At 41.0% G+C, this 27,866-nt stretch overlaps 3 protein-coding genes across 59 annotated transcripts in view; 2 read left to right on the top strand and 1 right to left on the bottom strand.

Annotated features, from left to right (window-relative positions):
* The window catches only part of SUPT20H (SPT20 homolog, SAGA complex component), a 60,162-nt gene extending 59,172 nt beyond the window's left edge, over positions 1-990 (top strand). For 33 of the 49 annotated variants that reach the window (XM_043504424.1, XM_038393620.2, XM_043504432.1 and 30 more), the window contains one exon: positions 454-990. In XM_043504424.1, coding sequence (XP_043360359.1) covers positions 454-554 — 101 coding nt within the window. In that variant the 3' untranslated portion in view covers positions 555-990. The remainder of the gene's footprint in view (positions 1-453) is intronic. The other 16 variants (XM_043504418.1, XM_043504423.1, XM_043504434.1 and 13 more) reach the window with 3 other exon arrangements.
* On the bottom strand, positions 919-27,495 carry EXOSC8 (exosome component 8). Of its 3 annotated transcripts, none has more exons than XM_038393685.2 (11): positions 27,263-27,495; positions 23,749-23,785; positions 16,474-16,537; positions 14,419-14,492; positions 13,188-13,233; positions 11,203-11,308; positions 11,070-11,115; positions 7,268-7,364; positions 5,831-5,951; positions 1,723-1,829; positions 919-1,130 (listed from the first exon to the last, which is right to left on the bottom strand). In XM_038393685.2, the coding sequence occupies exons 1-11, from the start codon at positions 27,493-27,495 to the stop codon at positions 1,015-1,017; spliced, it is 1,047 nt and encodes a 348-aa protein (XP_038249613.1). In that variant the 3' UTR covers positions 919-1,014. The 3 variants fall into 3 exon arrangements, 2 of the variants coding, with proteins under 2 accessions (XP_038249613.1, XP_038249625.1); XR_005291674.2 differs by lacking the exon at positions 919-1,130 and adding an exon at positions 20,635-20,823 and having other exon boundaries at positions 5,831-5,946; XM_038393697.2 differs by lacking the exons at positions 23,749-23,785; positions 27,263-27,495 and adding an exon at positions 19,624-20,613.
* ALG5 (ALG5 dolichyl-phosphate beta-glucosyltransferase) overlaps positions 27,463-27,866 on the top strand; it is a 51,248-nt gene continuing 50,844 nt past the window's right edge. For 3 of the 7 annotated variants that reach the window (XR_006277686.1, XR_006277685.1, XM_038393716.2), the window contains exon 1: positions 27,477-27,600. Coding sequence is in view for 1 of the 7 variants with exons in the window: in XM_038393723.2 (XP_038249651.1) it covers positions 27,535-27,600 (66 nt within the window). In the remaining 6 variants the exon portion in view is untranslated. Of the gene's footprint in view, positions 27,601-27,866 lie in introns of all 7 variants that reach the window. The other 4 variants (XM_038393734.2, XM_038393748.2, XR_006277687.1 and 1 more) reach the window with 2 other exon arrangements.

The following is a 27,866-nucleotide window of genomic DNA, read 5'->3' as shown; positions in this document are numbered from 1 at the left end:
AGCTTTGGCAAAGTATTCTTTTAACATAGTAATGTTATCCATCCTGATAGTTATATAGGGAATACATTATTGCAATCTCAGGACAAAAATATATTGCATGAATGAGGAAGAGAGACTTAACTAGAGAAATTATATTAAGTATTATGCTGAATATATCATCTGAACTGACGTGTTTACTGAAGTTGCTGAGTTACTGCAGTTACTGCGACAGACACAAAGGGCAACGTTTAACTGTGAAATGTTAGAAACGCCCTCAGCAGGCTTCTGTGCCACTGGTGCTGCTTGACTGTACTCATTGTCCCAGTATGGGGTATTCCTTTTTGATGCCCTTTCAGTGCTTCCTCAGTTTAATTACCCCATTTCATTCTTTCCCGTCGTTCTTCCTGAGGTAAATGGTAGCGTTAAATGTAATATAACAAGCTTTTTTTTCCTTTCCCTTCTCCCCCACGGCAGCAGTTGCGATTCTTGCAGCATCAAATGGCTATGGCAGCAGCAACAGCACAAGCAGCTCAGCTACGACACCAGCAACATTCAGGCAGCCAGTCCAAAAGTAAAAGGAAAAGAGGCACACCGACCCCTCCAAAGTCCTGAGTCTTGGGGGGTTATATTTACATAAAGTAGATACACAAGTGATTTTAAAACTTTTTTTTTTTTTTTAAAGAAAGCTCAAAATCAAATCAGTGTTTGAAATGGCTGATGGGAAAATGAATTTTTGAAGTAACGCTGATAAGTATAAACTGTATCGGGAAGCCAACTCTGTGGAAAATAGGAATTTCATCTAACAAAAAGCTAGGGTTTGTTTTTTTGCAAGTCACTTCATATTTTTAACAAAATGTTTTAACCTTGTATTTTTTACCATTCAGCAGCACTGTACATAGTATAAGGGTGATACATTTTAGAAAATATGAACTTTGTAAATGTAGTATTAATATGTTTATTTAGTATAAAAGGTTCATGAACACACTAACAAATACAATTTTTACAAATCCATTTTGAAGAGACCTTACTGTATGTTTATTTTGGTTTTATGCTTTTTATCACTTTATTTATCAGCTTCTTCACTTCTTTGTGTCTTGTAACTGCCCGGGTGATACAGTTTTGAAGTTTTGCTGCTGTTAGGCCACTTCCACCTAAAAAAAGAGGGGGAACCCCCCAAAATTGAAAGTAGTAGATTGGTTTTCCATTTTGTTTTCTTTAAATTTTTTATCAAATGGAGACATTAAAACCTTTTAGTCATGGGGGTTATTTTATTGTTTAAGAATCAGGGTGGTCTAATTTGCAATTCTCCTTAAGAAAACTGTTTTACTTTAAATATCAAATCTTACTAGCACAATAGAAAACCTCGGTTCAAGATCCAACCTCTACAACAAGTATGTCTAAACAAGTCATGAAGACGATTTGTTCAAGGAAAAGGTTATTTATTGCAGCAGCCACACCAACTCTTGCAAAATGCAATATTGTAGATTATTTTTAAGACGACTGCAGTAGTAACATTCATTTAAGAAACAGTTCAACTAAGTGAAGAAAAATGTTACTTGTTTTGAGAGCACTGTCTGACACAGGTACAGTATTAAGATGGCACTACAGGCTAAAGGCCAATAATGTTACTATGTAGCCATGTACTACTGAAATAACAGCCAGCTGTAGGTAGAATTTGATTCCAACTGTTCAATTTTAAATTTGCTGCCTGTCAAATTAACTTGTAGTAATTTTGCAAAGTACCTGGCTTATGAACAGAACATAGTCGGCCTTCTTCATCCATTACAATGGTTACAGTTCCAGTTGCCAGGTCCTCCTCTTCTGCCGTCGGATCAACAATGAGTATTGTGCTTTTGAAAGAAGAGAATCCAGAGGTGGGTGGGATGTTTGTATACAAGTTACTGGATCTTCACATACAAAACAGTCAGATAGGAAAAGGTTCATCTAAGATGAATTTGGCCAGGGTTATTTAGGCTAACTTTTTAAAAGGTTTTAGATTCATAGATACTAAGGTCAGAAGGGACCATTCTGATCATCTAGTCCGACCTCCTGCACAACGCAGGCCACAGAATCTCACCCACCCACTCCTACAAAAAACCTCACCTATGTCTGAGCTATTGAAGTCCTCAAATCGTGGTTTAAAGACTTCAAGGAGCAAAGAATCCTCCCTCGAGTGACCCACGCCCCATGCTACAGAGGAAGGCGAAAAACCTCCAGGGCCTCTTCCAATCTGCCCTGGAGGAAAATTCCTTCCCAACCCCAAATATGGCAATCAGCTAAACCCTGAGCATATGGGCAAGATTCACCAGCCAGATACTACAGAAAATTCTTTCCTGGGTAACTCAGATCCCATCCATCTAATATCCAATCTCAGGGGATTAGGCCTATTTACCCTGAATATTTAAAGATCATTTAATTACCAAAATCACATTATCCCATCATACCATCTCCTCCATAAACTGATCAAGTAGAATCTTAAAGCCAGATAGATCTTTTGCCCCCACTGCTTCCCTTGGAAGGCTATTCCAAAACTTCACTCCTCTGATGTTAGAAACCTTCATCTAATTTCAAGTCTAAACTTCCTGGTGGCCAGTTTATACCCATTTGTTCTTGTGTCCACATTGGTACTGAGCTTAAATAATTCCTCTCCCTCTCCTGTATTTATCCCTCTGATATATTTATAGAGAGCAATCATATCTCCCCTCAACCTTCCTTTAGTTAGGCTAAACAAGCCAAGCTCCTTAAGTCTCCTTTCATAAGAGAAGTTTTCCATTCCTCGGATCATCCTAGTAGCCCTTCTCTGTACCTGCTCCAGTTTGAATTCATCCTTTTTAAACATGGGAGACCAGAACTGCACACAGTATTCTAGGTGAGGTCTCACCCATGCCTTGTATAATGGTACTAAAACCTCCTTATCCCTACTGGAAATACCTCTCCTGATGCATCCCAAAACTACATTAGCTTTTTTTCACAGCCATATCACATTGGCAGCTCATAGTCATCCTATGATCACCAATACTCCAAGGTCCTTCTCCTCTTCCGTTACTTCTAATTGATGTGTTCCCAGCTTATAACTAAAATTCTTGTTATTAATCCCTAAATGCATAACCTTACACTTCTCACTATTAAATTTCATCCTATTACTATTACTCCAGTTTACAAGGTCATCCAGATCCTCCTATATAATATCCCGATCCTTCTCCGAATTGGCAATACCTCCCAGCTTTGTATCATCTGCATCTATAGAGTATTTTTTTAGCTGAATATAGTACTTCTGGAAGTATTCTATAAACATCCATTGTTCTGTCATCAGGATGTCCTAATTTAAAGAACATGGGGAGAAGGCAAACACTTACTGAATTTCAATGTTGAACTCAATTGGGTGTTTGAGGGTTTGTAAATAGAAATAAAATTTAAATTTAGAGGTTTTAAAAATTTATGCCCTAATCAGGAAACTACTATTTGCAGCACTAAAACAGCTACTACAGTAACACTCAGACAGTAAAAGTTTAGAATTGTTGTAAAACAAATCTTTTAAAATGGTGACTACATGCTGTAAGATTGTTTACCGTTAACAGAAAAATAAGTGAAAACACCATTATTTCCATTTGCTATAGATGTACTTACAAAACCCATTTGTCTTATTTGCATGTATATTTATTTTTAGCGAACTCTTTGAAAGAGAATCAAGGACTGTATTTTGATCTACTACGCTGTTCAATCAAGGAAGCGATCAAAAATATTACCCCTGCGATGAAAGCTATTGATTTCTCAAGACCCAAAATTAGTTTTTGAAACAGCAAATAGTGTAAAATTCATAATATTTAAAGGGAAAATTGACTAAATTAAGTTATGCTAAATATCCTTTATTCTACAATAAAAATTGTTGGAACTATTTAGTCCTTTAGAAATCTATACTACAATGAACAGATACAGAGACAAATAATAGAAGTTCACAGAGGAGTCAACGGGACAAGATGACAAAGACGTCAACTTTTTACTAAAAAGAAAAGGAGTACTTGTGGCACCTTAGAGACTAACAAATTTATTTGAGCATAAGCTTTCGTGAGCTACAGCTCACTTCATCGGATGCATTTGGTGGAACCCTTAAACATTCCTTAGTACAACCTTTCTGAATGTGCAAAATGTTTATAAACAACAGTGCAAATTATTATTGGGAATGTCTGGTGCAAATTCCCAATTCCACATTGTTCAAAAAAAAGTGTATTTTAAAGTCAGTGTAATTTAAATTTGATATACTAAATATAGTGAAACTGCCAAGGGAATGCATTTATTCTACATGTTACTTACAACTAATTTTTAAAAAGTGGGGAGTTCTATAATTTGGAAATGCTTTTCATATTATCTGCATCATAAAAAGAGGACAAGCAGTTGCCTGAACTTTCATAAATGAACAGAACAACTCAATCACAGTACATAAACCCCCTAACCCAGGGTACATGCTCCCTCCCTCCCCCCAGGTAACTGATGAGGGAAACCTGCAAAAAACATTTGCTTGTTCTACATGAGAGGATTTCAATGAAGGGAAGGTAGGAGATTCTTTCATTGTTCATTTTTTCCAGTGCTGCTTTTCCAGTTGCTGTTTTTGTGCAATGGCACACGCACCTAAGTGTTATTACTGCTTTGCGTACACTGCCTTTCATCCAAAGAGTTCTTGCTGTGGTAGTTGTATACCAGGTTACCAACCCTCCTCACTCCCACCTCGCCCCCCTCATTAGCGAGCTGCCTGTAAATATTTTTGAGAGGACAAACAGAAAGATATATTTCTGTTGACTGTGGCTATTGAAAGAGATGCAGCATACTATCAGCACTGCTCTCCAGCTAGTTTTAGAACCTTTCTTATCTGGTAGTTATTATACTTAGAAGCTTACACATTTCCATTTTACTATTGACAAAAAGATGGTAGGGCCTGAAATAACAGAAAACAATCTACAAGTAATTCATAGCAAATGAATCCCTGAAGAGTGAAACAGACTTTACATTTACCCTTTGGAAATTAACGGCCTCTCTAATTCTGGGCTTGCCAGAGATATGTGGGCTATAACAATTAGCAAGTGCTGGTGACAACAAAACTCAAAGAGGCCACAACCCAAGAGGCAAAGTTTGGCCTGGGGAACCACTTGTACCCCAATCCTGCTATTTTAGTGAAAAAACAATAAGAAAGATTTCAAGGAAGAAGTCTTTCAGACAGATTTCAAAATAAAAAGCCTGACAACATGCAGCCCTTTTAGGTCTAAAGACATTAACTTGGAGAGTTGGCCAAATTTTAATTTGAGTAATTACATTCCATCTATGCCAATCCCTGGATAAGTTCTTTACTTTCTGTCCTGAAACTGTTGTGAACTGTTATGAGCTATTGAAAAATTGTCACTATGTAGGCCAGAGGTATTTGCGTTTCAGTAGTGGATGTAGTGATTCGTGTATGTTAGTTTGTGTTAGTAAAGCTCTTTGGGATGAAAAGTATATAAACACAACAACATCATGAAGCTACACCACTCAAGTACATTTCAATATTAAAATACTTTCCAATATGACTAAGCTGTGAAATCTGGAGATCAAATCTGGCTTCAGTTGCAGGGAAAAGTTTGGTAGTATTAATTTTGTTCTGGTGGTCATTTGTTCATATTATAAAACTATGAAACAGTTCAACATAATCAGCCCTAAATTAGAGTAACTGAAAAGTCTGGTTGGTCCATGAGATGCACTGACATAACTGCATGAGGATTTTGCCACCACAGCTTCTTGGCAACACTGTCAGTTTTTCACCAGTGTGTGTGTGTCACTAAACGATTTAAAATATATATATACATTTGATCAGTTACCAACTTACTCGTCAAATACAGCAAACGATGTAGCAACTGGATGCCTTCTGATATTCAAAGGATTTGTCTGTTTTAAATCAACTTCTGCCAAACCAGTTTCTTCATTTATAGTAACTGTTGGTAACTGTACTGAAAGAGAAGAGGCCAATTAATTGTATGATATTAAACTAGCTGAAGATAATTTGGGCTTTATCCCCAAAGGAATTCTTTATGAACTGACAGGTTTCAGAGTAGCAGCTGTGTTAGTCTGTATTCGCAAAAAGAAAAGGAGTACTTGTGGCACCTTAGAGACTAACAAATTTATTAGAGCATAAGCTTTCGTGAGCTACAGCTCATCCGATGAAGTGAGCTGTAGCTCACGAAAGCTTATGCTCTAATAAACTTGTTAGTCTCTAAGGTGCCACAAGTACTCCTTTTCTCTTTATGAACTGTTCTATGTTAACATCCACCAATCTCTATGGGGCTGAGCAACTGCAATTCCTATTGACTGCAGGTCCCAAATCAGACAACGTGGGACACCTGTTTTCTGCAAAAATAACAGATGCCACACTTATCTATTTTGAACCCATTATTTTGTTCAGAGTCAGTCAAGTATAAACGATCAGTTGTAAAAAAAATAAACTGGAAATTAAAAAACACACACCATAATGGCACTTTCTACATGACAAGTACATTAGCTGTACAACACTGAACAAAAAAAAAAACCCCGCACAATAGCATGTTTTTTCCTATCACTACATCACATCTCTCTACTCCTCTATGATCCTGCTTTTGTGATCTCTTCAATCATAAATGTGAACATGTTAATAAAGTCTAAATATCTCCTGTTTGCATCACACAAAATATAAGTGATTAAATACTTAGTTTCCCTACACTAAGCAACACGAACAGGTATTACTTCATTTAGATGTTGGTGTACTGAAATTACAGTTTTGCTTATGATCAGTAGTGGAGTGTCTAAACTTCTGGTACGCTGAAGACAAATACCATTGCTCTGAAAAACTAACCTATCTGGTGGAATGGCTATCTGTCCTATAATACAATGTGCAAGAAGCATATGTAAGCAAGGTGGTCCACAGCCTGATCAACAACATGTATACAAATCTATGACATCAATTTAGTGACATATTTCTTCTTTGTATTATATCTTCAGTAGTTCAATAAAAAGATGGGGGGTTTAATGGCTGACATATTCTGTTCTTGGGGAAATTAAAATCAGCAACAGACTGTTCACCATGATTCAGATTCCTACTAACACATCCCATGAATGGTTTCAGAGTAGCAGCCGTCTTAGTCTGTATTCGCAAAAAGAAAAGGAGTACTTGTGGCACCTTAGAGACTAACAAATTTATTTAAGCATAAGCTTTCGTGAGCTACAGCTCACTTCGTCGGATGCATCCCATGAATGTAATTTGCTTAACAATTGTGTGTTATAGGACACTTACCATTTTTTAAAGCTGCTAACAAAGCAAATGTGCAGGCATCCAAAATGTTTCCATCATAGTCCAAGCATATGAAATCGCAGTATAGAACCCAAGCAAGCTAAGAAACAAAGTTTGTATGTGTGAGATCTGATATATCCTTTTTAACTGCCAGTATCACACTAATTCAGGTTACAGGCCAATGGTAATACACATCCTCTGATCCTTTAACAAATATGAATACATGACTTCTTAGTTCCCCCCACCCAATTCACTAAGCATAGCAATTTAGATGGCTCTTCTGATCAAAAGCCTCACCTGTTCCCATATGATCTACTCCAAGAAGATGGATTTTAACAAAATATTAATTTTGCTGGTGAGAAACAGTCAATATATTTTCACATTTCCAGATTATTAGGATTGATATTGCTAAGAAGTGGCTGAGGAAGCAATTTTACCGAGTGGGCAGCAAAGAACATCACACACATTTATGCATTATGGTCATTTCAGAAAAATTCCAATTTTTTAAAAGGAGTTATTTATGTGCAGATAGCCATCTGTAGTCAGCCACTGTATTGTATTTTATCAACAGAGAATGACTTCTGCCTCCACTAGAAAACCATGGGTGAGAAATTCAATTAATATTTGGTATGTCACAAAAAAATATATATGGACTTTTTACACTTGAGCTATTAAACATAACTAGGGCCCTACCAAATTCACGGTCTACTGTGGTCAATTTCACAGCCATAGGATTTGAAAATTGGTAAAAATCACGTTTTCAGATGTTTAAATCTGAAATTTCAAGGTGTAACCGTGGAGGATTGTGGGTGGGGGTCGCAAACCTGTTGTAGGGGGGATCCTGGGCACTGTTCCCTCTAAGTTGTACGCGTGTGTACACGTACACAGATCCTAAACCCCGCGCACACGGCGAGAAACCACACGCACAAAAAATGAAATACTACATCGGAGTCAGGCCGAAATATCATTTATGGGTGACTTTTGACATTGTTCACCCGCCATCTATCAACACAGCCAAATTCTATTAACTGGCAATGGGGGGAAAGGGAAAGGAGGTTAAATTTCCTTTTTCTAAGTATTTTAAAATGACATTTATAAAATAACATGGTGTAAAACTATTATCATAAATTGCGAATTATAACTTTTTAAATGTATAAGCATTTTACTCGCTGAACTCTGCTTCAAAAATTTGCACAGAAGAAATTTTTTGCGCACACGGCCTGTCATAAATTAGAGGGAACATTGGTCATGGGATTACCACCTCACTTCTGTGCTGCCTTCAGAGCTGGACAGAGTGGAGATGAGAGGGTGCGGAGCTATCTGCAGCTGGGAGAGAGACCCAAGAGCAGCCTGCAAGGAAAGAGCAAGTCCTGTCCTGCCACAGTCCTACCCAGACTAGCAGCTAGGAGCCCCCTTTGCTGGGGCGCTCCGAGCAGCACCAGGAAGATTGGATCTAACTCCACAAGCCTCCTCCAGCTGCAGGAATCTCTGGGGCTGCTGTCCAGTTCCAGAGCATCCTGCAGCAAGGGGAGGCAACCAGAGATGGGTCTAGTCCCCCACCCTGGCAGTGAAGGGGATGGACAAGTCCTGTCCTTCCCCAGCCCAGCCGGAGCTAGAAGCCCCCTTTGCTGGGGCACTCTTAGGAACAAGGGGACATTGGGTTTCATGGGGAAGTGCTTATTTCATGGTCCATGATGTGTTTTTCACAGCCACAAAATTGGTAGGGCCCTAAACTTAACAGTCCACAAGCCAAATCTAGCCTGTCAGTCCTCCATGAGTATTGGATCTTCAGTTTGAAATAAAGTTTGCTGACCACTAGTGTGAGTGGCAGTTAAACATAGCAAAAGGCATTTATTATTGAGTTTAAAAAGTAGGACAACAGAGAGATGACTTCGGTACAAAAATCTGAACTGAAGATAGGTGGATCAAAGCTGCAACATGGACCTCTTCTGTTCCCTCCCAAAATGCCTTCCTATTTTTCAAGGAAAAACAAAACACTCATGTTGGAATTCAAGGTCTTGTCATCCCTCTAGGAAAAGTAAGTGATACCCAGGTTTAAAACTGTCTGGAGAATTGTAAGCATTTTTAACAAAAAATATTTTTGAAACATGAAAAATTTTATTTTTTTCCCAAAAATTCTCATGGAAATTTTTCAGGTTTTAAATGAAAAACAGAAAGCCAGGGTTCAACTTGACCAGCTTAGCATGTTTTAAACATCTACACTGCCTTGTCCACACTGGAGTTTTAGTTAACATTAGTTAACGCCTTCCGACAACACACTTTTAAATCTAGTCAAAACAAACTCCAAAGGGTGAATATACTCTTGCTTGCAGCGAGCATGGCAGGCATACCACAGGTGTATTCTTTACACCTCCCTGCAGCTTTGCTAAATTTGGCCATGTGATGGGGTGTATCAACACCACACTGGGCCAATGGGGCTGACTAATCACTGTGGGCCCAGGAGACCAGGACTCCTCGTCCCTGCTGCGCGTACTCCAGGTGAAAGGGACAGATAAAAGGAGACAGCCCAGTTCAGTCGGGGCTGACTGAGGAAGAGGAAGGATGTTTGCTGCGCCAAGACCTTTGACTTTCCAAGCTGTCAGGACCATGGACCCTGATCTGACTCTGGAGACTGACAGGAATGCCGAGAGGAAATGCCCGAGATGGGCCTTATGGTAAGAAGTGACTGAGGGAATGAGTTAGAAGCCAATGCTTGAACCCTTAATAACGAATTTACGGCTTCATAGGTTGGAACCCATGGAGTGGGGTTCCCCTACTTCCCCCCTTGCACTTGCCATTAAGGAGTGGCTACAGGGACTCCCAATATAAATTGATTGTTTGCTCGACCCTGCCCAGAGTCAGAGCCCAGCCAGGAGGCTCAGTGGCAACAGACTGAGCATTTGCTCTGCCCTCCCAGAGGGTCCAAGCCTTCCACTGTATTGTCTGTTTGTTCTGCCCCAGGCCAGGGTCTACGAACTGCTTGGATGCTTGGCCCGGCCAGGGGTCGAGTCCTCCGATCACAATTGTTTGAATCAACAGGGAATCCCGACGACTGTGTGATGGAGTGGACCAACCTTGCACTGAGTCAACTGGGGCAGCCCACTCGCCACACCGTGCCCCCATGACAGGCCTAATAGTTTTTACTAAATGCAAGATCCAGAGCTTCAAAAAGACAGTCAATTCCTAGTACAAAAGCAGGGAAGACAAAGTAGTTTTATATGAACTCTGATGACAAACAGAATTGCCATACTGGATCGGAGCAGCAGTCCACCAGCTTCAGTAGCCTGTCTCTCAGCTCCAGATGCTTCAAAGAAAAAACACAAATCTCACAGTGCACAGATGTAGGATAATCTTCCCCTTATGACGATCTCATCCTTATCCTGGTTTAAATCCTTCCAAAATTTTTCTTCTGCTTTAGCTATTTTATCTCTGGACATTTGAGTTATCCATATCATCACCCGTTCCTTCTTTGAATCTTACTAAGCTCTTGGGTTTAAAGACATGCTGTTGCAATGAGTTCTTGAATCAAACAGTACAAACCAAGAAAGTACTTAGCATTCTAGGAGTTGCATAAACAGCATAATGTTTTCAAAAATATAGTTGATACACCCATCGATATTGATTTCAGTAATCAGATCACGCAGACCTTATACTTTGGATGTAACCCAAAGAGTGTGCAGGTACCAAAATTAACAAAAAATAAGAACAGTAGCCCAAAAGCCGAAGGGTTTTCTTGAAACCTGTTAACAAATGATTATCCCCCCTCACTCTGAGACATTACCATTAACACCAAACCTTTTCTTACCTTGCCATTTGCAATGCACAGATCTTCTTTCATTATTATTTCTGAACTAAAACAAAATGACACAGAAAATTAAGAAATAAAATTCTTCCCCATAACCGTGTTCATAATTGAACTGTATTATAGTGGGTCTCACTTTTCAATCACATCTGCAATGAACTGGCTAGTTGCTTGAGCCTCTTCCCCAGGAGGTCCGGGGCGAAATCTTGATGAACAGAGGGGTGGTAGATCCACATTCGGAACTAGAAATCAAAAATATTTAGTTATGAACTAAACAAAGAAAAAAATACAGTATGTTATAATAATAAAAATGCATACAAGTGTTTTATGGTCTTAATTAGTACCATGCATTTCAAATGAAAGCCAAGGCCATGAATTGTTAACATTAATCTGTTAACATAAGTCTGCATCTAAGTTCCCTCTAAGCTGCGTGGCCACGCAGCTGCCTATTAAACCCCACTCAGGGCTGAGACAGGGAGAGATGCCTCTCCCCCAGCACGGACTTGCCGCGGCTGGGGGAGAGGTGCCCCTCCCACGGCCCCAACACAGACCTGCCCTGGACTTGCTGCAGCCAGGGGAGAGGAGCCCTTCCCGTGGCCCAGATGAAGCTGCTGCAGCCAGGGAGAGGCGCCTCTCCTCCAGCCCCGAGCTGCTGCAGAGAGAGAGGGCAGGGGGGAATCCTCTCTCCCATCGCAGGCCCGGGACAGCCTGCACCCCAAGCCTCGGACAGCCTGCACCCCTCATCCCCAGTCCCACTCCAGAGACTTCACCCCTAGCCAGAACCCTCACCCCCTGCACCCAACCTCTGCCCCAATCCTGAGCCCCCTCCTTCACACCGAACCTCTCAGTCCCACTCCCACCACAAGAATTTTGTTGTGCACATAACAAAATTCATTCCACACATGGATGTAAAAAATTAGAGGGAACACTAGTCTGCATGATTTTTCTTCCAAAATTACACAAAGTGATATATGATTCCGGGTACAGATAATTTATTAGTCAGTATTTCATAAAATAGCATGTACATTTACAGAATGAAATAAAGATATATTCCTAGCTACAATAAATTAAAGCATTTTACCTGAGGTCCTGCTATGTAGATCATGAACCACAAACTATTTCTTAATATCCATAATTGGATAAACAACAACTCTAATCTTTTCATTCCAGGAGTCTGATTTTCCTGGTATGACACATTCCTTTTATTAACTGCCCAAATTTGCCATTTTGGACATAAATATTTCAGAACAATCACAGAAAGAAGCAAAAAATATTTCAGAACAATCACAGAAAACTGAGAACACAATCTAGTAAATTCTCCAAAGACATCACATCTTGGAGAGATACTAAACCACCTTTTTATAATGTAAATCCTCAATCTCACAAAGCGATGCTCAAAAGTGGGCCTCATTTATTTCACTGGAACTCCATATGGAAATAAGGGTCCACCTGCAAAAATCCCTTCCAGGATCAGAGCCTACATCAGTACCATCCCTAGTTAGTTAGATTCAATTTCAGCAGAAGTCTCATTTTTATACTTCCCTCCCTTCATTTTTGAAGTCAAGCCAATTTTTTTCTTGGGCATTATCAAGACACAAGGCAACATACAATTTATTGCAGCCCTTCCTGAATCATTAGACCTCACCTTCCACTGCCACAACAATCTCACCCACAACAAGGTATCTGAGGAGAGAGGTAGGTGAGTTCTCTGGCTCACCTACCTGTCTCCTCAGATATCTTGCTTTGACCTCCCATTGTTTCCTGGTAGTCAGGGCTGGAATTGGCAGTGAAAAGGCAGTTTTCATGAGGAGAGGTTTCTCGCATGCGGAAGGCAGAGCAAGTCCCACCTTGTGCCTCTGCCTTGTGCTGCTGCTAGAAACCCTCAATCCCATAACTAATGCTCCTTAGCTAACCTGTCACCTATCTCTAAAAAGGCCAGTTCCCATGTGTCATCTTACTAAACTGATTCTGTGGGTTGTAATGCAATTATTTAATGTTATTTATTTGTTTTAAACGTCTACTGCACCAGATTCTTCCCAATCACTAAAAGCATTTAACTGAAATAACTAATGCTGTTTTTTTTCTAAAAAGGCAGAAATCTGACAAAGCTCTAAAACTTACCAATATATCCCTTATTAGTGGACTCTGCTGGGGGTTCTGCAAACTCCTATAAAAGCAAAAACAACAACAACAAAACTCAGGGGGAAGAAAAGCTTGTATCTACAAACTGGTTTGAAAAGACTTTTTAAAAGATGTTAAATATAATTTACAAATCCTATTTCCACAAGGGCTCAAAGGTTTGTCTGCCCAAAATGCTTTTATAAACCAAGCTAGATTTTCCAGCTACTCTACTTATGATCATTTCTTCAATGAATTGCTTGTTGTTTTATGTTAAAGACTATTATAACTGGATTTTCCACAGCTATATTTATTAACATCTCCCTTGAAAGAAGAGAATTTGTTTCATTATCAATGCTCACTAATCTTCACAAAAACTAAATAATTAATACAAAAAAAATACGGTCTTTGTTTTCTTTAAGAGGAGCCAAACAACTCTTTACACAAACAACAATGCGCGCACACACACACACACACACACCTCTCTCTCTTCATTGTACCCTAATTCCTTTATCCAAATCTACCTATAATCTTCAATCCTCAAAATAATTCCTGTGAAAAAAATGTATGTGTATTTGACAGGCATATTGATTTCAACTTAATAAGTAGGGGCTTTATCTTTACATTAACTATTATTAAGGCTGCGACGTTTGTCACGGAGGTCATGGAAGTCAAATTCCATGACTTTCTGTGACTTCGGCAGCAGCCACCGGCCTGTCCCTCACCCCGGCCCCCAGAGGCAGCAGGAGTTTGGGGGCGGAGGAGGGCAGGCTCAGGGCTGGGGCACAGGAGTGGGTGAAGACTCTGGGCAGCACTTACCTTGGGGGAGCTCCCCAGAAGCAGTGACATCCCTCAGCTCCAAGGGGAAGATGCGGCCAAAGGGCTCTGCACGCTGAATTCCGCCTGCAGGCACTGCCCCCCACAGCTCCGATTGGCCGTGGTTCCCGGCCAATGGGAGCTGTGGAGCCGGCGCTCGGGGCAGAGGCAGGACGCAAAGCTGTCTGGCTACACCTCCGTCTAGCAGCTGAGAGATGTCGCCACTTCCAGGGAGCCGCAGAGCGGGGTAGGGAGCCTGCCAGCCCCTCCAACCTCTTCCCCGCTGCCCCAGCACCAGCAGGGGGTCCAGGCCACGCTGTTTACTGCCTGTGACCTGTCCATGACTTTTACTAAAAATACCCGTGACTAAAACATAGTTTTAACTATTATTTCTCCATCTCAAAAAAAGTAAACGTACCGCTTTAATGCCACAAATTACAGTAGTATTTCCTAACTTCACCAGGGCAGAGCCATCTGCAGTAGTAATTGAACCTGAAAAGAGAAAGTGTTTATTAAAATCTCAGTCTGCTACCTCAGAAAGCTCTTTAACCATCTTCACACTGTCAGTTACCAGTTTTAGCTTCCATACTACTCACTTAAACTAAACGACATGATACATGGTGCGTTTTAAATGTTTGGGAATTCCAAGGGTAAGTGGAATATATCCCTACCAGAGATTCAAAGTATTGGATTACCCAGAATTTTTCAAATCTATTATGAAGACTTTTTTATGCTGCTTTTCTACTTGATTCTGTGAGAAACCTCACAGATTGCAGAATTTATATTATAAATTAAAATGCACATACCAGTATTTTCTCCTATCTTACCTGTTTTACTGACAAGGTAACCTTGTATTTCCCTCTGGTCCAGTTCCCTGTCACCTAAATTCCCTTCCAGTTTTGTGAGGCAAAACAAAGATCTTTCAGCAGTCTGCTAGTGAAGTTATTGGGGCTACTCTTATGAGGAAGGACATTTGTTGAAGTAAGGGGTTGCAAGATCTGTCAGTTTAGCACTGCTTATTTGTTTTCCATTCCCTGCCTTATCATATTCTTATTGGGAAACTGCTGTAGCCTGAATGTGCTAAAAAGAACCAGCTGAGTACTTACTAAAAAAAAAAAAAGCACTTTCCATTCCAGCCGATGTTAGAACATTGGGGAAAATGATGAACAGAGCAGACTCAGCAGTATAGGAATTGCATATATAGCAGGGAGATTAGAGGAAGAATGGAAGGAGAACCACAAAGAAGAACTGGGTGTGAGAGCAAATTCATGAAAGGAGGGACAGAAGAGAAGGGAGCATCCCTCCAAAGGAGGGGTAACGAATAAAGGAGAAAGTGGGTTGAAATGTGTAAGCCATGATGGAAATAGAGCAGGCAGAGAAGTGGACAGAGTGCATGCACATATAACATGGAGAGAACAATAAAGAGAAAGTAAGTGAAAAAGACCATAGGGGTGAAGCCAGATGGCCAGGCAGGAGAAACTGGAAATTTTGCTAAATAATGCAATTTGATTTCCACCATAGGGGAACCACAATTTGCTATAAGCACTACGATTTGGCAGGAGGGGCACATTGTGGGGCTTAATTTGCTTTTTCCAAAGCAAAGTGGCAAACTTCTCACTACATGGAAAAAATGGGAAATGCACCACTAAATAAATATATTTTAGACTTGTCATTTGTTAAATTATTTAAAAAAGTACATAATGATAGAATGTCCTATTTGGTTTCTGGCACTTACCCAGAAAAAGCTTCAGTTCACCTTGCAAAAGGTAAGGGCTTTTTCTTTTTTTTGGGCTAAACTTAATTTTGAATTGATATATACAGAAATTATATTTAATCATGTTTTTAATTCTCTAATGCAGTTTTTATATTTCTATTTTAATTATCAAATTCTAAAGGATTCATTTTTTCTAAATTAGGAATAGTCAAAACTTTAGTAGATGAAAATTTACCTTTATGCCAGGTAATATGGCCAAAGCAGCACAGAAGGGTTCTAAATGCCATGATCGGGAAGAATTCCCCCAATGTATGAACTATGAAAGCCATAATGCACCTTCTGACCCACCATTGCAAGTCCTGATATAGGGGTGTCTTAGAATCAGTGCTAAGGAGCGGCACATTGGGAATGGAACCACAGTGATTTTGGGAAATGCCGTGGCCCAGAGGCAGATAGGGAAGCTACCTTAATTTAGACAGCCACCCATGGCTGTTTAAACTATGCCTTGGGGGAGCAACGGGGGTGTTCACTGAGTAGCTCCGGAGTGAGAGGGTGCAACAATGGTTTAAAACTATCCCTGTACTGCAGAGTCTGTACTGTGCCTCTTTGAGGTGCAACACAGAATGTCAGCCTGGTTGTTCTGAAATCAAGCTCTGTGGAAATAAATCAGCCATTCATTAAAGACTCCAGGTGTAAAAACTGACTCCACTCCATTCAATTCAATTCATTCACCAGCATTTCCCAACATTAAAGACTTACCTATGTTGACAGTGGTTGTTCTGAATTCACCTAGCTCCCTTCCATCAGGTCGGCAGTTCTCTTTCTAAACATAAACATTACACAATTCAAGTTAAATGACATTTTCATGGTGTTACACAATCAAGAGTATATAATGATAAAGTTGTGTTCATCTCCAAATGGGAATTTGCAATGACAAGACCACTAGGATAAACTCAAAGATTTGTGTGCTGGTGAGCTTTCTGGTCCAATTTAGCGTGATCTGGGTTACAGGTCCAAAACTTAGTTACCATATATACAAAAAGAAAAGGAGTACTTGTGGCACCTTAGAGACTAACAAATTTATTAGAGCATAAGCTTTCGTGAGCTACAGCTCACTTCATCGGATGCATTTGGTGGAACTTTGTGACTTTGTCCTGACCCATAACTATTTCACATTTGGTGACAATGTATACCTTCAAATCAGCGGCACTGCGATGGGTACCCGCATGGCCCCACAGTATGCCAACATTTTTATGGCTGACTTAGAACAACGCTTCCTCAGCTCTCGTCCCCTAATGCCCCTACTCTACTTGCGCTACATTGATGACATCTTCATCATCTGGACCCATGGAAAAGAAGCTCTTGAGGAATTCCACCATGATTTCAACAATTTCCATCCCACCATCAACCTCAGCCTGGACCAGTCCACACAAGAGATCCACTTCCTGGACACTAAGGTGCTAATAAGTGATGGTCACATAAACACCACCCTATATCGGAAACCTACTGACCGCTATTCCTACCTACATGCCTCTAGCTTTCATCCAGATCATACCACTCGATCCATTGTCTACAGCCAAGCGCTACGATATAACCGCATTTGCTCCAACCCCTCAGACAGAGACAAACACCTACAAGATCTCTATCATGCATTCCTACAACTACAATACCCACCTGCTGAAGTGAAGAAACAGATTGACAGAGCCAGAAGAGTACCCAGAAGTCACCTACTACAGGACAGGCCCAACAAAGAAAACAACAGAACGCCACTAGCCATCACCTTCAGCCCCCAACTAAAACCCCTCCAACGCATCATCGAGGATCTACAACCTATTCTGAAGGACGAGCCATCGCTCTCTCAGATCTTGGGAGACAGACCAGTCCTTGCTTACAGACAGCCCCCCAATCTGAAGCAAATACTCACCAGCAACCACACACCACACAACAGAACCACTAACCCAGGAACCTATCCTTGCAACAAAGCCCGTTGCCAACTCTGTCCACATATCTATTCAGGGGATACCATCATAGGGCCTAATCACATCAGCCAGACTATCAGAGGCTCGTTCACCTGCGCATCTACCAATGTGATATATGCCATCATGTGCCAGCAATGCCCCTCTGCCATGTACATTGGCCAAACTGGACAGTCTCTACGTAAAAGAATGAATGGACACAAATCAGACGTCAAGAATTATAACATTCAAAAACCAGTTGGAGAACACTTCAATCTCTCTGGTCACTCGATCACAGACCTAAGAGTGGCTATACTTCAACAAAAAAGCTTCAAAAACAGACTCCAACGAGAGACTGCTGAATTGGAATTAATTTGCAAACTGGATACAATTAACTTAGGCTTGAATAGAGACTGGGAATGGATGAGTCATTACACAAAGTAAAACTATTTCCCCATGGTATTTCTCCCTCCCACCCCACCCCCCACTGTCCCTCTGATATTCTTGTTAACTGCTGGAATTAGCCTACCTGCTTGTCACCATGAAAGGTTTTCCTCCTTTCCCCCCCTGCTGTTGGTGATGGCTTATCTTAAGTGATCACTCTCCTTACAGTGTGTATGATAAACCCATTGTTTCATGTTCTCTGTGTGTGTGTATATAAATCTCTCCTCTGTTTTTTCCACCAAATGCATCCGATGAAGTGAGCTGTAGCTCACGAAAGCTTATGCTCTAATAAATTTGTTAGTCTCTAAGGTGCCACAAGTACTCCTTTTCTTTTTGCGAATACAGACTAACACGGCTGCTACTCTGTTACCATATATACTCGTTCATAAACCAAATATTTTTGGTAAAAAGGTGACGCATCAAAGAGCGGGGGTCGGCTTATAAATGGGTCTACATCAAAATTTTAAACTGTATGAAATAACTGAATTGAATATCTAATAAACTGTCATTTTGTTTACCTAGAGCATCTGCAGGCATGGAGCCCCTCAGTTCCCTGTGGTCGTGGTTTGCCGTTCCCAGCCAAAGGGAGCTGCGGGAAATGGCGGCTGGGAACGGTGAACCACGGCCATCGGGAGCTGAGGGGCTCCATGCCTGTGAACGCTCCAGGTAAAGAAAACATCCCAACCCACCAGCGGCTTACCCTTATGGGCCAGGAGCCAAAGTTTGCCAACCCCTAAAATATAGGGTCGGCTTATGAAAGGGTCATTCAGCTTTTACTATTTTTACCTATCCATCTTGGGGGGTCGTCTTATAAACGAATGGGCTAATGAAAGAGTATATACGGTACTTCAAAAATGTTATAGTCCAGCATGAAAAAGCATCTCAAGGCCAACTACTATGTGCCTTCCTACAGCTATTTAGGACATTCAGCAACAAAAGCAATACCTCATATCAGTGATGCAGTGACAAAGCAATCATATACAAAATCATTCAAAGCTATGAATATAGTGGCAATCTGTGAATTTTGTGACACTATAAGAAACTGAGTAAGAGGTCTGATATCATCAAAAAGGCCTACTAATTTTTCAGGACCCAGAGCAAACTTGAGAAGAAATATTCATTGATAACCTTGAATGAAATTTTCCAAATGTTTGCATTGGTTAATTTTTGTAACTAAACTTTTTTTCCATTGCTGATCTTTTAAGATGAAATACTTTAGAAATCTAAATAGGGCCTAAGTTCAGGAAAGCCAATCACATAGTTATTCAGATGTTTCACAACATAAACTGAACACAAAAATTGGATCAGAAAGGGTGTTGGTTCACATCTAAACTGTCCCTTGCTGTGGATCATCAGTGAAGTTCTGTTACAGATTTACAGTATCCATGCTATAAACAGGCCTTCAAATAGCTCCCTTCATTGTGGGGCCCATAATTTTCCACAAGAGGAGGCCACATGGCCTGAACATTTCCTACGCTGAGCCTTAAGGCTCTAGCACCCAGTTCCTCACCAGGCTCTCCAAAGCAAATCCAACCAAGATCAGACTCCAGAGAGGCTTTTTTCTTCTTAGGGAGCAATGCAAAACAGTGAGTAACTGCAGTGAAGCAAGGCGCAATTTCCAAAACCAAGGTAACATTTATTGGTAATCTGGAATACAGGATCTGGATGGGAAAAGCAAGCTTAAGACAGAGTATATATTGGTTGAAGCAATAGCTTTGCCATGCCTTGATACTGATGTCCCTCTCCGTTCTCTCTATCCATGTGTTCTCTGTTCACAGTAGCAACCTTAAGACCTGTTTTTGTTCAGACCCGTCTATCCTTTGTTTCACAGCCCCAACTGTATGGCTTCCCAGGCATTAAGTGTTAACGTCACGGTCATTGAGGCTCCCATTGTCTCTCCCAGGCAGCAATGGGATCGCATTTAGCAGGAGTAGTTTTTACCACATTAAGTCAGGATTTTTACTACCCCATGAAAAACAAGTTAGTCCCAGTTAAAGACATTTTCTATTTTAAAAATGGTTTCATTAATGCACACTACATTTCACTCAGCTTGAGTTACATATTCAAATTGTGGTCACATAAGGCAGCAGATTCTAAAATGAATTAGGGCTGTACAAATAAAAAGTAAAACTGCAGTGGGCATAATACTAATATATGTAATTATAATACTGAACACTGGAATGTCTGCATGCATTTTGGCTCGCCATTTCCTCAAGGAAGTTGTATATGTCATGACTCATATTTCAGTTTTCTCTATTATATAAACAAAAGTCAAAAACATTGGATTATATGAAAATGAATCACGCAGGGCTATAGGTTTGAAGCATTAAGCAATCAGAAGCATGGAGAGTAGCAGACTACCAGGTCAAATCCATTTGGCTACACAGCATTCTGTAGCAGAAGACCAAATTTGACTTAGGGAATAGACCAAATCTGTTCCTCAATTTTGAATGGATGTAACCAAAGTTGAAAAGGTTTGTTCTATGCTTGCAAGGCTTGCTGGATGCTGATGCAATTGTACCATGAGGTCTATGAGGTCAGATGGAATATCAGCATTCTTCAGATTTTTCCACCATGTTACAGTGGAAGCTGTTTCCTTGATATGGGATGAAAACATTGATTTTGGATACGGAGCTTCTTCTACTTTAAATGCAAGTAAACATGGCAGAAAGCATCGCAATTTCTTCTTGTTCAGCTGACAATTTCTTTCCTGCGTATTTTAGATGAAAGAGAGTGGTCAACATGTGTACAGAAATAATTGCCTCATGAAATCTCTGTTGGGCTTTTGTTTTATGTGGTGCAACAATGCTGCAAACAATAATGGTAAATATTTTTCAGTAATTTTTATTTGTATACTATAATCATTTTATATTTCCCAGTTTCCTGGTTTAACCTGGTATTTATCAGCGCCCTGTGTTAAACTAGTTTTTCCTGGGAAATTGCTAACTTCTGCTTCCAAATAATGCAGTCACATATGTAAGTTCTATTCAGTTTATTATGTTCATATATCTGGTCTCCAATCAGACAATTACGTGCTTCAAACACCTCATGCCTTTCCTTTTATGCTCAGTGTATAGCAGCACAAAGAACACAAGAAAACTGAGGCATACATATGGATTATTACCAAAATTCTCACATTCATCATAACCTCTCACAATTAAAGAATTATTGGCTTGATTAATACATGTATCACTTTAATAGTATTTGTTTATAGTATCATTCCCAAGTTATCTTACAAATGCTGCCTCCAAACAGTGCTTCTGTAGCTACATCTACTGGGGTTGAAACTGACCACAGACATTCTGGACTTACCTGTTATTTGATGTTGCTACAGTGGTGTATATAGTCATAGAATCGTAGGACTGGAAGGAACCTCAAGAGGTCATCTAGTCCAGTCCCCTGCACACATAGCAGGACTAAGTATTATCTAGACCATCCCTGACAAGTGTTTATCTAACCTGCTCTTAAAAATCTCCAGTGATGCAGATTCCACAAACTCCCCAGGCAATTTATTCCGGCAATTAACCATCCTGATAGTTAGGAATTTTTTCCAACTAAGCCACCCTTTCTATAATTTAAGACCATTGCTTCTTGTCCTATCCCCAGAGTTTAAAGGAGAACAATTTTTCTCCCTCCTTCTTGTAACAACCTTTTATGTAAACCCCTCTCAGTCTTCTCTTCTCCAGACTAAACAAACCCATTTTTTTTTTCAATCTTCCCTCATAGGTCAGGTTTTCTAGACCTTTAATCATTTTTGTTGTTCTTCTCTGGACTTTCTCCAATTTGTCCACCTCTTTCCTTAAATGTGGCACCTAGAGCTGGACACAATACATCAGATGAGGCCTAATCAGTGCAGAGTAGAGCAAAAGAATTACTTTTTGTGACTTGCTTACAACACTCCTGCTAGTACATCCCAGACTGATGTTTGTTGGTTTTTTTTTTTTTTTTTTTTTTTTTTTTTTTTGCAAGAGTGTTACACCGTTGACTCAATTTAGCTTATAATCTACTACGACCCCCAGATCCCTTTCCGCAGTACTCCTTCCTAGGCACTCATTTCCCATTTTGCATGTGCTCAACTGATTTTTCCTTCCTAGGTAGAGTACTTTGCATTTCTCCTTATGGAATTTCATTCTATTTACTTCAAATCATTTCTCCACTTTGTCCACATTATTTGGAATTTTAATCCTTTCCTCCAAAGCACTTTCAACCTCTCCCAGCTTGGTACTGTCCGCAAACTCTATAGGACTACTCTCTATGCCATTATCTAAATCATTGATGAAGATATTGAACAGAACTGGACCCAGAACTGATCCTGCGGGACCCCACTCAATATGCCCTTGCAGCTTGACTGTGAACCACTGATAACTATTCTTTGGAAACAGTTTTCCAACCAGTTATGCACCCACCTTATAGTTTAGGTTTTATTTCCCTAGTTTGTTTATAAGCCTGTCATACGAGATATTATCAAAAGCCTTACTGAAGTCAAGATATACCACATGTACCTCTTCCCAGAAGGCTTGTTACCCTGTTAAAGAAAGGTTTCAGAGTAGCAGCCGTGTTAGTCTGTATCCGCAAAAAGAACAGAAGTACTTGTGGCACCTTAGAGACTAACAAATTTAATAAAGCATAAGCTTTTGTGGGCAACAGCCCACTTCATCAGATGCATATAATGGAACATATAGTAAGAAGATATATATATACACACATACAGAGAAGGTGGAAGTTGCCATACAAACTGTAAGAGGTTAATTGATTAAGATAAGCTATTATCAGCAGGAGAAAAAAACTTTTGTAGTGATAATCAAGATGGCCCATTTAGACAGTTGACAAGGTGTGAGGAAGTACACTACAAAAGTTTTTTTTCTCCTCTGATAATAGCTCATCTTAATTAACTAGCCTCTTACAGTTTGTATGGCAACTTTCACCTTCTCTGTATGTATATCCATCCATATCTATATATATCTATATATATGTATATCTATCTATCTATCTATCTATCTTCTTACTATATGTTCCATTCTATGCAACCGATGAAGTGGGCTGTAGCCCATGAAAGCTTATGTTCTAATAAATTTGTTAGTCTCTAAAGTGCCACAAGTACTCCTGTTCTTTTTGTTAAGAAAGCTATTGGGTTGGTTTGACACGATTTGTTCTTGACAAATCCATTCTGTTACTTATCTTATTATCTTCTATTATCTTTTGTTTCACATGCATTATTAATGTAGACTCGGAATTTGTCTTTTCCAAGGACAAAGTCAGTGATATTATTTGTATTTTGGTAGCGCCTAAAAGCCACCACCCTGGTTGGGTTACCATTGTGCAAGGCACTGTACAAACCAAGGCCTCAATTCTGTATGCACTTAAGCACGTCTAACTTTATGCACTTAGCAGTCCCTTTGAGGCCAGTGAAACTAGTCACATGTACATAAGCACTCACAGGATCACAGCCATAAATAAAAAGTCCCTGTCCTGAAGAGTCTGAAAGATTTTCATCTGCAAAAGGCTTTAAGAAAAAACAAAACCCCATTGGAGTTTATGTATAATTTAAAGAGAATAGCAAAAGAGGTACAGTAGCTATACGAGAAAAATATATTCTAAATCTATTTAACTGATGTATACATGATGCTTTACTCACCAAAAATCGCCTGTAATATTCCAAAGGTTCCACAGTTCTAAAATAGACACAAAATTTAAAATTCATATGCATAATCTGTTTTACAAAGTAAATGGCTACCTAAAGTCTAGCAGAAAAGCAAGTGTTACTCGGTGGGCATCTGTGTTTCAGAGTCAAGCTCTGTTTTTGTTCCTTGGCTGACAACGCAGTGAAGACAGCACATTAGCCAAGTGAGTGCCAACTTCAGAAAGACTAGAGCCCTCTACAGTGTTCTTTCTGATCATTTTGACACCAGAACTCATAGGTTCTGGAGGGATGGTTGCCTTGTGGCAAGGGCTTTGAAAAAAAGGTTAGAAAGAGTGAAGTTTGGAAAATGGGAGAGAGAGAGATACTTTACTCCATCATCCCACAACAAAACCCACCCTTTACTGCAGCTTATGTAACTGCATACATAAAAAACCCTAGCTTGAAAACTAAGAATCTGTAAAAGCTAATATTATGATGGAGTTGGTAGCAATACCATAGTTATGGCTGCATAAGAGATCTGATTGAGATAGGTGTGTTAAATATTTTTTAAGAAATGTTGCAAATTAAAATTTACATAGTATTTGAATTTTTCAGGTTAGTTTGATGATTAATTGGCTTATGCATAGAGAACATGACTGCTTCAAAAATTACCACTTTTTAAAATTTTCAGGGGGGTGTCACCTTTGTATTACTATTTGGTACCTGAAGAGCTTACAATCTAAATTCTCAGAGCCCTATTGTAAAATATGTATAACATATTGAAATCTGATTTTTGATTCACACATTACTCTACTGTTGGTATTAATAATACTTGAAATTATTAATATGGGAAATCAAAAACCGATTTAACCATAAATTCCTTATTAAATCCAAAGGCCAATACGTAGTTGGTCTAAGCATGCCTAAAAAGCCTAAATACTAAGCAATTTACTACCTCCAAACAGTAACAAAACATTTATAAGCATTTGATCAATATACTCACAAATGAGCTCACCCCAGTGCTTAGACCTATATTGATCGGCTATAACATGGTCAGGTAGGTATTAGCAATGACCCTTTAAAAGCTTACTTTTTATGCCCTTTAACAAAGAAATGTCATTGCCAATTACTGGTTTTCAGCTGAAGTAAAATCTGAGACAGTTCACCCTTATTTCCAGTCTTAATTCAGATGAAATTTACAACCTCCTGTCTTCCCAAGGGCTTTCCTCCCCTCCTTCTTGCTGTCCAACAGTTTTCCCACTGCACCTGGGTTCACATAGACTGGGTTCACTGGTGTGTGGGTTGGTGAAGGGCTGTGTTGGCTTGTTTTAAGACAGATTCTCTTTATTTGATTTAAAACCATCTGCAGTCACCCCTATTGGTCACAGATCTTCTTTTTAGAAACTTCCCCTTATCCCATTAGTTATTCTTTCAACCAAACATTGTCCCTACTTTATTCCTTCTGGCCTTATCACTTCTTATTTTCAAGGCCTTCCCTCTACTTTGCTTCTCAGGGCCTCTCTTTACAATACAAATATATTTCCTTAACCAAATTTAAGATAACTTGAATTCTTTAATTTTACATTTATCCTACATCTACCTATGTTTATTCGGAGCATAAATAAATAATCGTTCTCTTCACAGACGTTACAAATACACCAATGTATGTAGTATGACAACAGCATTTTTAACACAGAATGTAATGCTGCAGGCTGTTTTCTGCATAGCCCTTCTGATGACACAATTTTTCAAATCAGAGAGTTGCTAAGACAGCGAACACAAACTAAGACAGAATGTTCCATGGCCACAAACTGTTATGACACTGTTTGCAGCGGAGACATTAAAATGACATTTCCAGGAGAGAAGTTAATCTTTGGCACAAGTCCTTCCCAGGTTTTGTTCAAACAAATATTTTTGGAGAAAAGTCATGGAAATGGTAACTAAGAGTGAGAACTTTTATTACATTTTCCAAGACAACATAAACTTGACATAACTCTGACAATTGATGAGCACAAGGGTAATGTTAATCCCTGCTGGTGTTCCTTTAGATATTCCCAACTAGCATGGACATAAGGGCAATTCCTCACTGGTTCAGGAAATGCTACTATGCCCTATGTAATTGACTGTGAGAGACAGGAGAAGCAAAAGATAGTTTGGTCAATGCAGAAAGAACCTTCCCCCAAATGCCTAGGAACAGACTCCTTGTCCAACCAGTCCTTACACTTAACACCCACTTTCCTCTAACTGTCTTCTGATGGATCCCTCCACTCCAGCAACTCTAACACCTCGGCTTTGTTTTGATTAGGAAGAGATTATAGTTACTATGGCTTCCACCAAGACTTTTTCTCTGGCATAGACAGAGATCCACATGTTTCAAAATATCTTAGCTGGTTAAGATTAGCTCTCACTTTAAAAAAAAAAAAAAGTCAAACATAAATCTTAACCTGCCATCTCACTTCCACCCCAAAATATTTCATATCCAGGGTCAATATTACTGGGAATTAAATGCTTTTTGGCAAAAGTATGAGACAGCAGTTACAGGTGTGAGTTATGCTACAAGGCTGATGAACATGAGAAGAATAGTGTATTTTTGTAACTCCTTGCAGCAGAAGAAACTTTTCTCTGGTAGACTGCAACGTTGCATTGAAAGTGGATAATTTGAGAGGGGTGTAGCGAGGTAGGGGCTGGTCTCTCCCCTTAACTGGACACTGCCTGGCTGTTAAAGGGCACGTTCCTATTACTGACCCAAAACCTTAATAGCTTTACTTGCCTCTGAACTAAGCTTTTAGTTTTGAAATATAGATAAATTTGGATAGAATGAAAAATACACAACAAACAAATACAACAAAAAGCTTAAGAAAGGGGTAAAATAAAATGTTGATTTTCTAATAGAGAGTAAGGGCCACAAATTACAGTTCTGCACAAGCACCATACTCTGTATATGGGGAGCCCCAGTGAACTCACTGGGATTTCTCACATGCATAAAATTACACATGTGCCAAGTGCATGCAGGACACATGCCCGCAGGCTCTCAATTTCCACGATCACCAACAACAAGTGGATCAGCTCTGCCGGGGGGGAAGATAAGGGGCGAGAGGGGGGCTTCCTAGGCGGTGTGTTTCTCTCCCGCCCCCACTTCCACGCGGGGGTCGCCGCTCCAGACAGCGGCCAGTTCCCAGACTCGGGCCTGGCAGAGCTCTGGGCACGGCACCTCACGAGCAGGGCAGCGGGTCGGTCCAGCTGAAGGCTAAAGCCACCCACAGCCTGGCACCCGCGGCCCCGCTGCCACCGCCAGGCCGGCAGCCTCCAGGCAGACGCGTGCCGCGTTCCCGGCTCCCCGCGCGGCCCAGGTCGGGGGCTGAGAGCGCCCCGGGCCGCAGCTCCCGCGAAGAGCCCCGCCGAGGCGGCCGGCGCCGGCGGCTGCATCGATCCCCCCGGGACCAGAGGCGAGCTCGGCCGCCGGGGAGGGGGGAGGGGCGAATAGCGAACGCGGGGCCGGGTCCAGAAGCCGCTTCGCCCAGTCACTTACTTGAATCCGGCCGCCATAGTCTCACTTCCGCCCGTGCGCGATCTACTTCCGGGGTCGGGAGCGAACTTCCGCTCCCCCAGCCTCTCCGGCGCGACCCCCCTGGCAGGATTGTGCTGCCTGGCTAGCCGGGAGCGGCCGGCAGGGGGCGCGGCGGAGCCCGGGCGCTCCGAGGCGCGGCTCCTCTCGCCGAAGCGGTTTGTTGTCAGCGCCGCGGCCGGGAGACGCTTCCGCATCGGTGGAGCTGCCCCATAGGGCCCTGCCTGGCATGGACCATGGAGCTGCTCCTGGGTGACGCGGTGGCGGCGCTCGCCGCCTTGGCGGCCGCAGCCCTGAGCCTGGTGAGTGCGGAACCCAGCGCACCCCCCCCCACGCCCCGAGAGTGGGGAGAGACCCCGCCCCGTGGGGAGAGGGAGCCCCCCCAGCCCCAGGGGGCTCCGCACCCACCAGCCCTGCACCGCAAACAGGGCCGCCCCCGAGAGAGCTGAGAGCCGGGGTCCCTCGCTGGGCGAGGCCCCGCTTACCCCTTCCTAGGGGGCAGCAGCCCAGAGCCCCCGGGGGGGGGCCCTGAGGAGGAGCTAGGGAAGGGCCACGCACCTCTTTGTAA

Source organism: Dermochelys coriacea, chromosome 1, assembly GCF_009764565.3.
Source record: "Dermochelys coriacea isolate rDerCor1 chromosome 1, rDerCor1.pri.v4, whole genome shotgun sequence".
NCBI classification, from domain to species: domain Eukaryota; kingdom Metazoa; phylum Chordata; order Testudines; family Dermochelyidae; genus Dermochelys; species Dermochelys coriacea.
Note: the sequence above shows the minus strand (reverse complement) of the source record. Positions and strands in the feature narration are given on the sequence as shown.

What these genes read in the sequence shown, in the direction of transcription:
- EXOSC8 (XM_038393685.2), bottom strand. Translation starts at nt 27,495, where the DNA reads ATGCGGAAGCGTCTCCCGGCCGCGGCGCTGACAACAAACCGCTTCGGC. An exon ending in AACAACCACTGTCAACATAG is followed by an intron (nt 14,493 to 16,473) that starts GTAAGTCTTTAA and finishes TTCTCTTTTCAG; the next exon opens with GTTCAATTACTACTGCAGAT. An exon ending in CACTAATAAGGGATATATTG is followed by an intron (nt 11,309 to 13,187) that starts GTAAGTTTTAGA and finishes TTTGATTTCTAG; the next exon opens with TTCCGAATGTGGATCTACCA.